This window comes from Poeciliopsis prolifica, unplaced genomic scaffold, assembly GCF_027474105.1.
Source record: "Poeciliopsis prolifica strain line A6 unplaced genomic scaffold, Auburn_PproV2 SCAFFOLD029, whole genome shotgun sequence".
Taxonomy (NCBI): Eukaryota; Metazoa; Chordata; class Actinopteri; order Cyprinodontiformes; family Poeciliidae; genus Poeciliopsis; species Poeciliopsis prolifica.
The window spans coordinates 1,120,119-1,133,901 of record NW_026562404.1 but is presented as its reverse complement, the minus strand read 5'-3'; the positions used below and the strand labels follow the sequence as shown (position 1 = coordinate 1,133,901).

The 13,783-nt window shown below is 40.3% G+C and overlaps 1 protein-coding gene across 1 annotated transcript in view; it reads left to right on the top strand.

Moving 5' to 3' along the window:
* Positions 1-13,783, top strand: part of prdm16 (PR domain containing 16) — a 195,148-nt gene that overhangs the window by 98,446 nt on the left and 82,919 nt on the right. Inside the window, exon 3 of the mRNA XM_055049629.1 lies at positions 3,313-3,363. Coding sequence (XP_054905604.1) covers positions 3,313-3,363 — 51 coding nt within the window. The remainder of the gene's footprint in view (positions 1-3,312; positions 3,364-13,783) is intronic.

Below are 13,783 nucleotides of genomic sequence, written 5' to 3'. Positions count from 1 at the left end.
AAGCTCTGACCTCCTTCTGTTCCTTTGTTTCTATTCTTTCAAGGCTTGATTTTAGCTGAGTATGCAAAAACTAACTTCTTCCCTGTCTTATTGGGCCCTAAATAGAGACTTCTCTGAGGGTTGCTTTGCTTTTTCTGCATAGAATGTTCTGACCAATTTTGCTTTCTCGTGTATGTTTTATGTTCCGACCTTCCTTGTAAAAACAGTGAATTCAGTCTTTTCAGTGAGTGTCTATCTGCAGATAGACACTCCATTTGTCCGCTTGCAACAGGTATCCTAAAGAACTAAAGTGGTGCGAAAAAAAACAAACAAATTTCTGACCATGTCCAACAACAAAAGGTGTCCTATGAAGCACTAATAATGGTAGGATTTTCCGTCTCCAGTGCCCAGTGTGTAAGCTCACGCTGCAGACATGATGAAATACAAAAACACAAGCTGGTAAAATCGGGTTCCCAAAGAGGGTCTGTACAACTCTCAGTGGAAGGATTCTGCAGGTGGCTGCACTTTCATCGAGCCACGTCTAGATTTGTTTACATTTGAGGTCATGTGGGCCAACGAGAGAAGCTGTGTGCCCAGACACACATTTACACACTCTGTCTAATTACCCTCACTTCAGTGTTTTTTTTTTCTTTTCCATAAGACATATTGACATGTCAGCATTTAGCCAGCGAGATACAGAACAAATGGACAATTTACCCTCCCTCTGTATAGTGGAAAATCTATCCCTCTCAACATAGGCCGGTCTGTATTTGGACCCGCCTCACCACCCCAGAGGAAAAGTCACTTTGAGAAGACGTTGACACGTGCTATAAATCATTGCTCTGTCATCTATGGCCAATCAGATTTTCCATAGCTAATTAACTGGTTGTTAAGATCCATTGTTGTTGTTTATGTTACTTGTGGATCCGTATGTATCTACAATCAACTACAGTCAAAATCCGTTTCAATCTGACCTCATGTTAATTCCATCAACATATTTGGCAATGCCTTTGCTTGTCATTTGGTCACTTCTCCACTGTTTTTGAATTGCTTTGATCAAAACTTCATTTATGTCATGGTCAGAAAGTGTCACAATTAGTTAATGTCTGACATTGAGGTTTGGAGAATTGAATGCCTACACAGCACTCGCTGGACCACCTAAAAGCTGAAACACATTAGGGCATCAGCATAACCACTCATGCCTGCTTGCATGACTTGTGGAGTTTTATGTTACTCTTGAACAATTTGATACACATACACATATTTACACTCGGCATGCAGCTAAGTAGAGTCGGATACGCTGTCTGTGTGCGTGTGTGTGCGTGTACGGGGGTTGGAGGCAGAAATTGTTGTATAGTTGTTGAGCGCCTGGTAGCATTTTAGATGACCCAGCCAAGCTGTTCATTTTGTGAATTGTTACAGCTGGCTTGGTGCATTACAAGAAACAGAAGCCAACCCCAACCCCTCTTTCTCCTACGTACTGTCTCCATGTTACCTTCAATGGCATTCCCATGTTTCCCCTTCCCATTTATTTGCTTCATTTCCAGACCAGAAACACTAATGCAATTTATTTTATTTTTTTCTAGTTGCCAAGGAATGTGTAATGTATAGCTACCCTGAAAGAAATTATATGTGAATAAAACATGGTGGCAGATGTAAAACAGAAGAATAACTGTTCTAGTCTAAAAACTTAGTATTTAAGACCTTGAAAGTCTGGTTTGGTTAGTCCAAATGTTCAACTCCAACCAACCAACTACATTTAGAAATAGATAGAAGCCTTTCTTCTGATATTTTAGGAACAATTGCACTGTTTGCTACTTTTCTCTATAGGGAACCTTATGAGTAAAGTTGCACAACACATTGAATTGCAATAGATATGGAAATTTCTATATGTGCAAAATCACAGTCATACGACTGATTGGATGAGATATTTGGTAGGATATTGTATTTGCTATGTATATCCATTTCTGCGTGATAATTTTATGTTGGGCTTCTGGTACAAATTTCAAGTATGTTTGCTGGTCTAAATGTAAAGATACATTTTTCTATGTATATATTATGTAAACACTTCGATTTCAAGAAGAAATATGGATCTTCAGTCCTTTAGATGTGTAGTAAGTAGGTGGAGAACAGAATTTTAAGTATCTGCGTTGCTATTAAAAACATTGGTGAAACTGAACACACGTCTGGTTTTAAGCAAGAGGATAGAATAAACTGTTTTGTGCCACTATGTTTTCCAATAGCTTTACTAGTCTGAACAAAGTTACAAACACTTTTCTCTAGAGATTCAATGGGGCGTGCACAACCTTGAGATCATACACCCAGATCATTATAATTTACTATAAATTGAAGCCTTGCTCTCACATAAAAAGTTACTGTATGGCAGAATTAAAAGAATAACCCCATAGTCTCTATGGGAGATTCCACAACAGATAAATGTCTCTTTCCCAATCACGGTGGACCACACTGGTTAAGGAAATACAAACCTTTAATATGTCAGCTCTAATATAAAGGCTAACAGTCCTGTCACAACGCCCATACAACCGGTCTACTGTTAAAGGGCAGATGGGGAGGATATGGTGCAGGAAAGGCAAGGCCCAAATATGCTGTATGGAGAAAGATTTAGACATAATTTCACTTAAACTCAGTTTACCGATCCCCCACGTAAGACCGCTCTGAACAGTTGGCATCTCTTTCCCGATCCCCGTCTGGACAGAGACGAGCACATGAGTGGATACTCCAGCTTTCCACTGCGTGAAACGCCAACTCATTGCAGTAGGGGCCACCGGTCTCTTCATCATGCCTCCACTTCCTTCATTTCCTCTGGCAGACACTGGGAGCATTCTGCCACCCATCTGCCCCCTTGTAAATATTGCTTGAAGGCTTAATTATGCACACTCTCACTGACGAATATGTTCTCAGTGAACTTCCCCGCGACGCCGAAGCCAGGAATTAACGTCAAATGTGGGGAACTCATTCATTCAAATGCGCTCATGTTGTGTTTTCCTTCTGGTTGTGTTTTGGTGACCTCTTGCCCCTCTATGCGATGTCTTCCTTTATATTTGTATCCCGCCGGGTTTGTGTGATGAACTATGAGCACGCCTCGCTTTTGTCATCAGGCAACGTCGGCTGTAACAACAGACTGAGGGCCTCTCAAGAGCTGGAATCAATCATGTGGTTTTAATGGATCTTCAGGCAGACTTCTTCTCAGGGAAAATTCAGAGTTGCATGATTTTATGATAAATGTAGAACAAATATGTGGTCTTGGTGTCAAAAATGTAATCATGAATATATTTTTCTGCTTTTTCTTTCTCTTTTTTTTTTTTTTTACAGCAGATGATAAACGACCATGAAGATGACTCCCCAGACAGCTGCATCAAAAAGGTAGGACAATCATCATCTTTCTCTACTGTTTTTCAAGCCCTTTGTCTACATCTTTTATTTTTCCTAGCAACTACTATAGTTTTCCTAGATGATTGATATAGCGTCTATAAATAAAGTCCAAGTCCAGCATTTAGATTTTGTGCTATTTGTCAGTGAGCAATTACATATCTAATAAGCCTTACTTATCAGAAAGGACCTGCAGTAATCTGTGATCTAATAAGCCCCCTCTTGACTAATGCATGCGCTGTGACCGACACGTCTCATTGACCAGTCACTGACCACTTTATGAGGTGATGAATTTATTGAAGAGGCAGTGCAGTTTGTTTTTACGGCCAGTGTCACCGGGTCAAAACACGACGGTGAGAGAGTTCATGTCCATCTAATGGTCCATGAAAGAACAATGGCCGCTGCAGAGGGCACACCGAGGAGGAACTTTCTGGGAAATGCTGAAAGTATGCAGGCACAGCTCCAACTTGAGTTAATGACAGAAGAGGGGATTTGAATTGAAGGTTAAATGAAACGCAACAATAACTTATATCTCACGGACACCCAAAAAAAAAAAAAAAGGATTCTTTTAAACATTAACTGATTGATCTCGCGCTGCCTTGAATACCCTTGTTCTTACTTATATTTTGTCATGTTACAAGAAAATATTTTATTACAATTTCTTGTGACCTATGTGACGGCAAGTAAAAAAAAAAAATGTGTATAACAGGTTTTTTTTTTTACAAATAATGGCAATGAAACAAATCAGAAAGACACTAGGGAGAAGTTCAGTTTATAAAAGAATATCACCAAAAATGTCAGAGTACAACCACATGCACATGGCTGTCACCTAAGCTTATGCTGGGCAAAAGTTGGTGCTAAGACAAGGAACCAGAATAATTCATGGTGTCTCTGAAAGAGCTGCACATCGTTACAGGTCTGGTAATCTGTCAAAAAAAGGAAAACTCCACAAACTGACATAAGAAGTCCCATTTCAAATTAGAAAATTTAACAATATGATCCTCTGATTAAATGGAATCAGAATTAAATGCCAGGCAATTTGCTATGGGTGGTGGGAACTCCATCCACCACCATGTGCATAGCTTTATGCTGCAGGGATGAACACGCTGGCCAGAGTTGACAGGAAGATAAATGAAACTAAACACAGCAGTTTCTGGAAGAAAATTTGTTAGAAGCTGCAAAAGACATGCTACAGCAGCAGACCTTCAAACATGACAATGACCCTAGAACATACAGTCAGAGCTACAATGGAGTGGCTTAGATGTAAACATATTCATGTGTTTGAATGGGATGATTCAAACTCCCAGACCTAAACACAACAGAAAGTTTGAGGGAGGGCATAGACATGACTCCGCTCATATGTTGTTAGCCTTCAGATGTGCAGCATTGGGTTAGATGGGATTGAATCAATGAATGCATTACTTTATTTGTAAAAAGAAATAAAAATAAAAATCCATGAATTTGTTTTTCTATTTTATAATTGGTATCACATAAAATCCCAGCAAATTACACATAAAGCTGTAACATCTGAAAAGCTCAAGACGTGCAAGACACTATAAATTACCATGGCAGAAAGGGTAAACTGAGCCAAAATTATTTTGGGGTTTTTATATTTAACAAGACTGTTCGATTTGACAACAGCAGCAGATGAAAGTCAGAGCACTGGTTGGGCTGTATGGGTGTAGCTGAACACTCACTTCCACTTTAATTTACGGCTGCGACAAATCCGGCTTTGGAAAAACAAAATCACTTAAATTTTATCATTTGCATTTCAGGTCAAGGGTCTTGCTGCTCCTTGCATAAACAGGCAGACCAGCATTTAAATCACTGACTGCTTGGTTGAAATCCTACGTTAGTCAATGAGCTTATTTTAAGAGCTGACCACAGCTGTTTTAGGCTGTTTGGAGTTCCCCACATTTTGTACAACGTGGAAAAACCTACTTGGTTTTATAAACTAACCTAACCACCTTCCACATGTATTCCCTAAAGCATTCACTTTTGTCGCACTGCCACAAGCATTGATAATTGTCACATAACGCAGCGCAAGAGTTGTACGCTGCATTTCCTTAGTGGAAACGTAGACTTACCGTACGTCTGCCAGGCATAAGTGAAGACACACTGGCTATATCTCATTATGCAGAGTGTGAGTTGTGGTAGGCCCTCGATGGGCGGTGGCAGACCACATGCTTGTTATGAATATGAATGAAATTATCCATGAGCCATTTCGTATGACGTGACTCATTCATCCACATGCAGGCGCTCACAAACACAGGGTAGTGGCAGCAACACTGACTTCATCTTTCTCCACTGTCTCGCTACCATTACGGCGCTTGATTAAGACTGAAAGTTAATTGAGTTGCAGCTCGCAAATAAACCTGTTCATTGCTTAAAGGTATATTTGTGTTATAATGAGTTATTCATGCTCATTTGTTGCTATTTTTTTTTATATCTAGCGCTCACAACAACGACTTAAACTAACTTCAGCAGATAGAAATGTGTGCTGACACAATGGATTGTACTCCGACATGATTCATTTTTAAATCCTTTTACACTGAAAATATAGCGTGCGTGTGTGTGTTTCTTTTTTACTAACCACAGGCTGAAATTCACTTTGCAACCTGGCTGACTTTAATGTTACTGACAAAGTAAAGGTTGTGTGTGTGTTATTTCCCAAATACTGTAACCGGTCATCAGCCACCTTTTGTCATTACACTGAGAAGCTGAAAAAGCTACCTTACTTTAAAAGTAGCCAGTACCTGAAGAACTGAATTTCATCACCCAGCAACCAGATAAAGCAAGCCACGGTGTTTGTCTGATGTCTGAAGAGAATAAAATCGAATATGAGGCTCTGTCTGAGATAAAGCGCCAGATAAAATGGAGCAAAGATAATACCTCAGCTTCTCCAGCCTCACTTACTGAAAGCTGCCCAGAAATGCCCTGCAGAGCTAAGTGTGTGTGTGGGTGTGTGTGTGCAGATATTCCTCTTTTTATGTGTCTATCTGTGAAATGTAAAGCCCCGGATTCATATCCTGGGCTTCTGAGCCCCTGTGGCTTAGCCACATGCAAAATCAAGTTTTATGCATCTTCATGCCACACGCAGTTAGAAAATGAAAAATGTCTGTTATCTGAATCCTCTCTCTGTTTACTTCCCTCCATCTTCTTCCACTTATTTCATCCCTCCTTGCTTTTCACGCAGACAGGACGGTGTTGTTGGAGCTGAAGATTGTTATCGGTGGCTATTAGTGATAGGATCAGGGATTGTTTGATTTAGTCTGGTTTGGCTATACAAAACAAGACTATCTTTCTGTTTAGCTGTCTGGACCCTATGCATGTATATTTTTACAGACACACAGGGCATTCACTTAAGTCTGAAGGTTATGTGTGATGTAAAAGCTGACAGGGGTATTGGAGGACCAAAGTTTTGTTTAAGAATCCCTGGATTTAGAATTGAGAGTCGAGGCTACAGAGAAAAAAGTGGACAGTCTGTGCTCTGTGTGTGTGTGTGTGTGTTTGTCCTGTGTGTTAATCCTCATCTTCAGAAGAGCGCTGCTGTCCACGCCAACGCGTGTAAACACTCCGGCAGATCAGATGACAGATAATGACTTCCAGATAGACACCCTCTATTCAAGCAGCTGAGAAAAATCAATGAGCCCTGATTGCTTTTTTCCCAAGACGATCATCTCTCACCCGAAGGCTACTATCTGTCTCTCCCTCTTTATATACCTACTTCTCTCACAATTTCTCAGTCTCTACCCTTCAAGCCACATTCATTCGGTTCTCAATACAGCTGAGATCGAATCAATTCATGCTGCTTTTCACCAGGGATTTACTGTGAATAGATACAGAGAAATATCTCTTTGAGACGATCAGGTCCCGCCGCCTGTCTGCTGCGTTCCTCCTCTGCGATTTGTCTGACTTAAGAGGGACGTGTTTTCTCCATTCATTGATTCCATGTAGTCGTGTCTAAAGTACTTTTACTTACCATTAAGCCCTCCACAGTGATCATCTGCGGCACAGTGTTTATTTGCTGTGTCCTGTGACCTAATAGAACTTACATCTGGGATGAATTGGGTAGATGCTCAATTTTTTAAGGTATTCACATACTTTGAAAAGTATTTCTCAACACATCCATCCATCCATTTTCTAACAGGAAGAATGGAAGAAAAAAGAAAGACAGTTACACAAAAGCTTTTCACTGCAAAGCTGGTTTTTAGTGTGTTTTGTTCCAACCTGAAGTGTGAAATAAACTTCAGTGGAGTTTGAAAACAAAATATGTGTTTAGGTTTATGTCTGGTTCGACGATGTGTTGATTTTTTTTTTTCTGTTTTTGGGAGGATTTTATTGTACTCTATTGGGTCCATTGGGGACCCAAAAAAAATCTTTGGGAACAACTGCTATAGGGCGTGTGGTGTTACGGTTGGCGAGCGGTGTCTGTTTCTTTCACAACTTTTTTCACACTTTTGCTGAGTCTGCAAACTTTAAATGGGACTCGTTTATTTTAACTATTTCTTTCTCCTCCCAGTCTTCCAATGTAAACTCAGCAAGATCTGTGGCGCTCCCGGCCAATGGGTTTTTTCTTATCGACAGATTCTCTCACCTGAGCTGATGAGTATTTCCAGCTTCGATGTAGTTGACACGAGATGTTTTGCCTGCAACTGTCACTAATATTCCCTTGTTCATCCTGTCAGCTTAGGCAGTCCTTTAAATTTCTTCACGACTTTATCACTGACCAGTGTGCTGTGTGTTTTGGTCTTCATAGGTGTTGTCCAACAAACAAACTCATGAGGACTTCACAGAAACATTGGACTTTGATTAATATTCAATTACACACAAATAAAATCTCTTCCCTGACAACATGACTTGAAAAAACAATTAAATCCTCTGGATAATATCTTATGGGCAAATATATTTTTGCGGAAAGGCTGGCTGAATATACTTCTTTAAAATGTTCTACTTTGGAAACTAAGCTCCAAACAGAATGCACTAAAGTTTACACATATTGCTCTCAACTGCGAATGCAGCCAGGAGGTTTCCAACTCCACTCCCTCAGTATCAAGCTGGAGAATTGAGCCTCTAAATGCAAAGCATAAATGGCCCCAAATGTATGAGGGCTATTATGTGGACACAGGGAGGCTCATGGGTCACAGAAGTGATCCAGCGCTTCAGGCCATAGTTTACCTTCTGCCAGCAGCACCACACTTCTCCCTCCCTCACCCTGTTTAAATAGGCCATGATTGATTGATAATTACAATAATTTGCTTGAAATGATTATCTGGATATTATAATCACTGCCACCCCAGCATGTGCAGCAGGGGCAAGTCATTTTCAATAACTGTGGACCTTACGCACACACCATGGTTGCACACGCATACACACGCACGCACACATACAAATCTTTTTATGTATGTTGATCTTTGTCAGTGTGATGCCATTTTTAGAAAAAGTTGCTGTTGCAAACGTCATTTAATAACTGTGCTAGTGACAAATGATATTCACTCTGATTTTAATCATTTTAGTTACTACTTTAACAAGCAAGAAATGCAGTTGCTTAAAAAGAATACTTCTCCATCTGGTCGTTTCTGTAATAAGCCTTGAAAAAGAACCTTCAAGAAGAACATAGAACGTTCTCCCCCTAATCATGGTCTGATTGTGCTTTTGATTGACTGACCTGACAAAAAAAAAAAAAAAATCATGGGGGTAATTATTCTTGGGAAAAAAAATGTGATCTGAAGGATCCAAACATCTTGTAACTTTCAGATGGTGAGCAAACACACTGGACCTTCAGTGTCGTTTTCTTCCGTCTACAGCAAAAGAAAAGGGGACAACTATACGTGCATGTGTGAGCACTGGTGAAGTCCATGTGTGTGGAAGAGACATGGGGGTGTAAGGAATAATATTTGCGGTTTTTGCTTCGTCCCGAGATGACTTAATGATGAGACGAGTCTCTTTCTTCTGCCGGGCAGGGTTACATTTTAATGGGTCCTGAGTGACATGTTTTCATTTGCCTCCCTTCACCCGGTGCTACCACCAGCATCACCCCACCGCCACCCCCTTCAACATACACCGCGAAACGCCGCATCTTGTCAGCTCTGACGGCAGGGGAAAAAGTGACGTGAAAGTTAAGACAGGCAGGATTTGACGTTCAGGTTTTGTCTGTTTGGGGGCTTTTAGAGGAATGGGGTGCAAGTGCTGCGTGAATCATTAAATCTCTTTTGTTGTTCTAACTGTATAACAACACTGGAGGTTACATTTTTCACGTAAGGGATACGTGAGGGTTTTAAACTTTATTTAGTATAAATGTAGAAGAATTAGTCCCAGAGGCTGTGTCTCACAGTTACTATGCAAGATGAAGCAAGCTTCTGCCATCTTAGGGAAAGTCCTTGTACAAAAGGCATGTTGGCTGAAGTATAGGCCGTTGGTAAAAATGAATATCCTTGTATCCTCTTTTAGCCAATAGGGTTGATTGGTGGCAGGTCACATGCTCCAAACAAAGTCAGGGTTGTTGAAGAGGAGGTGGAGAGTAGGAGGAGAGGTGAAGACAGAAAGAAATGGTCTTTTTTTCTTTCGCTGCCTGTCTTGTCTGTGGGAACTGTCCCGACCATGGTTTCTGCAGAATGCTGTCATTATGCCTTGTGAGCAGCTTTCGCTCAAAGGCCTGCCCTGTGTTGGAAGTGTGTTCAGCCATGTGTGTGTGAATGTGCTCTCTTGAGTGCCACTTTTAACTTCCATTGGGCACTTTTAACTCGTGTGCACCGCCACAGCGTCCTTGCGTATGAATGCGCGTGTGCTCGTGTGTGTGTGTGTGTGTGTGTGTGTGGGCCTTCACTGACGCATCTCTGTTGTTATCGTCGATCAAAACCCAACGTCACGTCGTAGTGAAGCGCTGGGAGAGGAATTCAAGTGGGAATGAAAGAAAGAAAGAGTGGAACAGATAGAGAGCGACAGAGCGAGGGGGCGGAGGAGAAGCACGAGGTGATCAGAGGCACTTTCACATCAGCTGGCTCTCTGACCCCCATCTCCCTCTCACTCTATCCTTTTCTTTCTTCCCTTCGGCCTTTTCACTCCTTCTATCTTCTCTCATTCGCTCTTGCGAAGAAATAATCTCTCTCTCAGTGGCCGTTCCCACCACATTCTCTGGGGTCATCCGACAAAAGAAGACGGGTTATAGACAGTCGTGGGGGCTGTCATATGAGTTTCCTCACACAGACATACGCACAGTCACTTCCATTTTTTATTTATTAATTTTTTTTCCAGTAGTAACATGTTGTGTTGTGGCTACAGCTTCTTTCTAAACAGCACATTTGAATAAAAAGATCCTTCAAAATATTTGAAGTAAAACTTTTTTTGTTTGTTTTAAGCAATAATGCTTATTCAATTAGAATTTAAAGGCAGAAATTAGTGCGTACAATGAACTCATTGTAAGCACTGCTATTTGCCACATATTTAAAGCAACTTTATGTGGTTCATGTTTTATGTTACCATTCATAGCGATTATTATGACACTCAACTAGAAAAGTAAAAAGGCCACAGCATTTTCTTTTAATTGGCATCTATAGTCAGTAATCCGAGAGTCACGTTTCACCAAAACCACAATGTTCAATTCATTTCAATTCAAATCAGTTCGAATCAAGCAAATTTCATGTAGTACAGTTCAGTTTGAATAAAATTTTGGGGGGGCTTGGTTTTGTTAATTTACATTTAGTTCACGTCAAGTAAATCCAGTGTTATGTGTGATTTAAGTTAGTTTTGTCTGTTTAGTTCAAGTTAGTCCATTCATATTTCAAGACTGCTGCACTGAGTTCTGTTCACCTAAATCACAGTTAGTTCAGTTCAATTAAGTACAATTGAGCTCATTCCAAATTATAACCCAGCTCTGTGTATTTGACTTGTTATTTTCACATACGTTTTTTAATTCAAATCAGTTCACATGAACATAGTTCAATTCCTTTCAGCTCGGTTCAGTTTAGTCAATTCAGTGTCGTTTATTCGTATATCAGAACAATCGTCTCCTCAAGGCACTTTACAAGACAATTTAAATTCGTGTCCAAATCTTTAAAATCCAAACGAGCCCAAATAAGTAATACTATTACTTTACGATGCAATTAATTTGTTTCAGAGCTAATAAAACGCACCAATACACTGCAACGTCAAAGCGGTAGGATCAAATTTAGTTGGCCATGTTTTATAATTTAAACTTGTTGAAGGGAGCCCAGTACACTACATTGAGCCAGTTGATTCTCTTGTTACTTAAAATTAAACCAAGAGCTTAATTTTATTGCTGTTTTATGTCTTCGATAAACACATGAATTAAAAACAAGATCTTGAATATCTTTAAGGCCTTTAATCCTTATGCTTAATTCTGTTTAAATGAAATGTTGCATGTTCCAAATTTTTATGATTTTTTTATTTATTTTTGTATGACTAAAAGGCAGCTGCATACAGAACTGAACAAAACTAATCGTCAAAGATTGATGATTACAGGGTGAGGATTCAGACGTTGTTGCCACAGAGAGAGTGACTCTACGTAGTTGTGTGGTCTTGCAGCTTCAACATTTTCCAGAGGAAGAAACTTCATGTGCTCATGAGAGCACTTGTCAGATTTTATGCTTCACAATGGTTAAGATTTTAGGTAGCCACTGTTCCCTGCACGTTACAGCAGAAGAATGCATCAGTATCAGGCCCAAAAAGTTAAAATCTTCCCAATGATTCTTCCATTTGAAAGATCTTCCAGCATTGCCAGTGCATCAGTCGAGCAGAATCACATATATGTGTCACATGTTTAAAGCAATCAGTCTGATTACTTTATACCTCCTGACATTTTATGTGTCAACCTGCAGTACACATCACGCTGATGATCATCTGACAAGAGGGATGTGATGGGGAAAAAACTGATGAAATGTGTGGACTTTGGTTTACAATTTAAATTAGCTGATAAGCCTTTTCTTAAGGGTTCTTTTGCATAGATACGGCTCACCAGTATATGTGCACAGCACAACTGTTTTGAGTACTATTGATAACGTCAATCTATGATTAAAGTTTTGCTATGAAGAAATTAAGCTACGGAGATGCACATCACCTCATTGCCAATTTCCCCTGTCTCAAAAATGAGCATACATATGGGTCAGAGTTTGTTTTTAATAGATCACAGTCTGCGTGGAAAGTGATGTTCACCAGTTTCAGAATACATTTTGTGTGTATGCTATGTTTATAAATAAAACCCCTAATACTGTGTGTGGAGAAGATGCTTTCGTCTCTATTCTTCAGTCAGTTCTGACTACTTAATGTAGTTTTGTGAGAAATTCAAGACAAGTTAATAATTACACAGTTTATGTACAATAATATAATTCAATTTCAACTTTCTAAAAGTAACTTATGTACGTGTGTCGTTTTTGTGTTGCCATTTCCCGGAGTGCTTCTCCAGTCTACCCAAAACGAGGACTTAATGAAACAAAAACAGAAGAAATGAGGATGCTGCGAGCAGGATCGGGGGTCCCGATAGTTAGACAGGCAAAAGATGAAGTCAAACCAAGAGTCAGTAAAGATGGAACCGTTCAGAGGGCAGGAGACAGCCGGAGGCAGGGGGACGGGGGGGCATGACAGGGAGGAATGCCAGAATGCCCAAGAGAGGCTGGAGCTGCCAGGCCAGTCACAGACACAGCCCGTCTGGGGAAGAGAGACAGAGAGTGGTGGGGGTGAGGCTGGCCCCGTCAACACAAGGTCATGTGAAAAAAAGGCCCCTGCCTTTCCAGCCACCCACCCGACTTCTATCCATCCATCTGTCCATCTATCCTTGTGTCCACACGTGGTAGTTGGGGAGGAACGTAAACATTTTAAAAATTCAGCAAAACAATAGAAGGAGAATGGTATAAATTAGGGGAATTTAGGGGGAATGATCAGGAGATGGTACAAGACAGTGAGAGTGTGTCTATGAGCAACAAGTCCTGTGGGAGCTGTTAGCATCAGAGTGGTAAGTGAAGCATGCCGTGTGTTCAAGCTGGTCTGCTTAACTCACTTCTTTCTGAGGAATGAGAGTCAAACCAACAGTTAGTAAAGATGGAAACTGTTGAGACGGCAGGAGGCACTGTTTGATTGGCCCTAGATAAAGCAGAAATCCTTCTGTTTGGTTTAGGTGTTTTCCCTCAGTCTGATTACTTTATACCTCCTGACATTTTATGTGTCAACCTGCAGTACACATCACACTAGTCACCAGTGACAACATTCAAAAACTGGGAGAAAAAGTTGAAACCAGAGAACTTTTTTTTTTCTTTTGTATGTTAAAGTTGCAGAAATGCTTAAGAGCAAAACCAACATTCAATCTTCTCACCGGAGTGCAATGTATCTCTTTTTCAAAGTTTGTCATTTTACAACTTCAATGGATTCAATTGGATTTTGTGAAATGCAACGACACAAAACA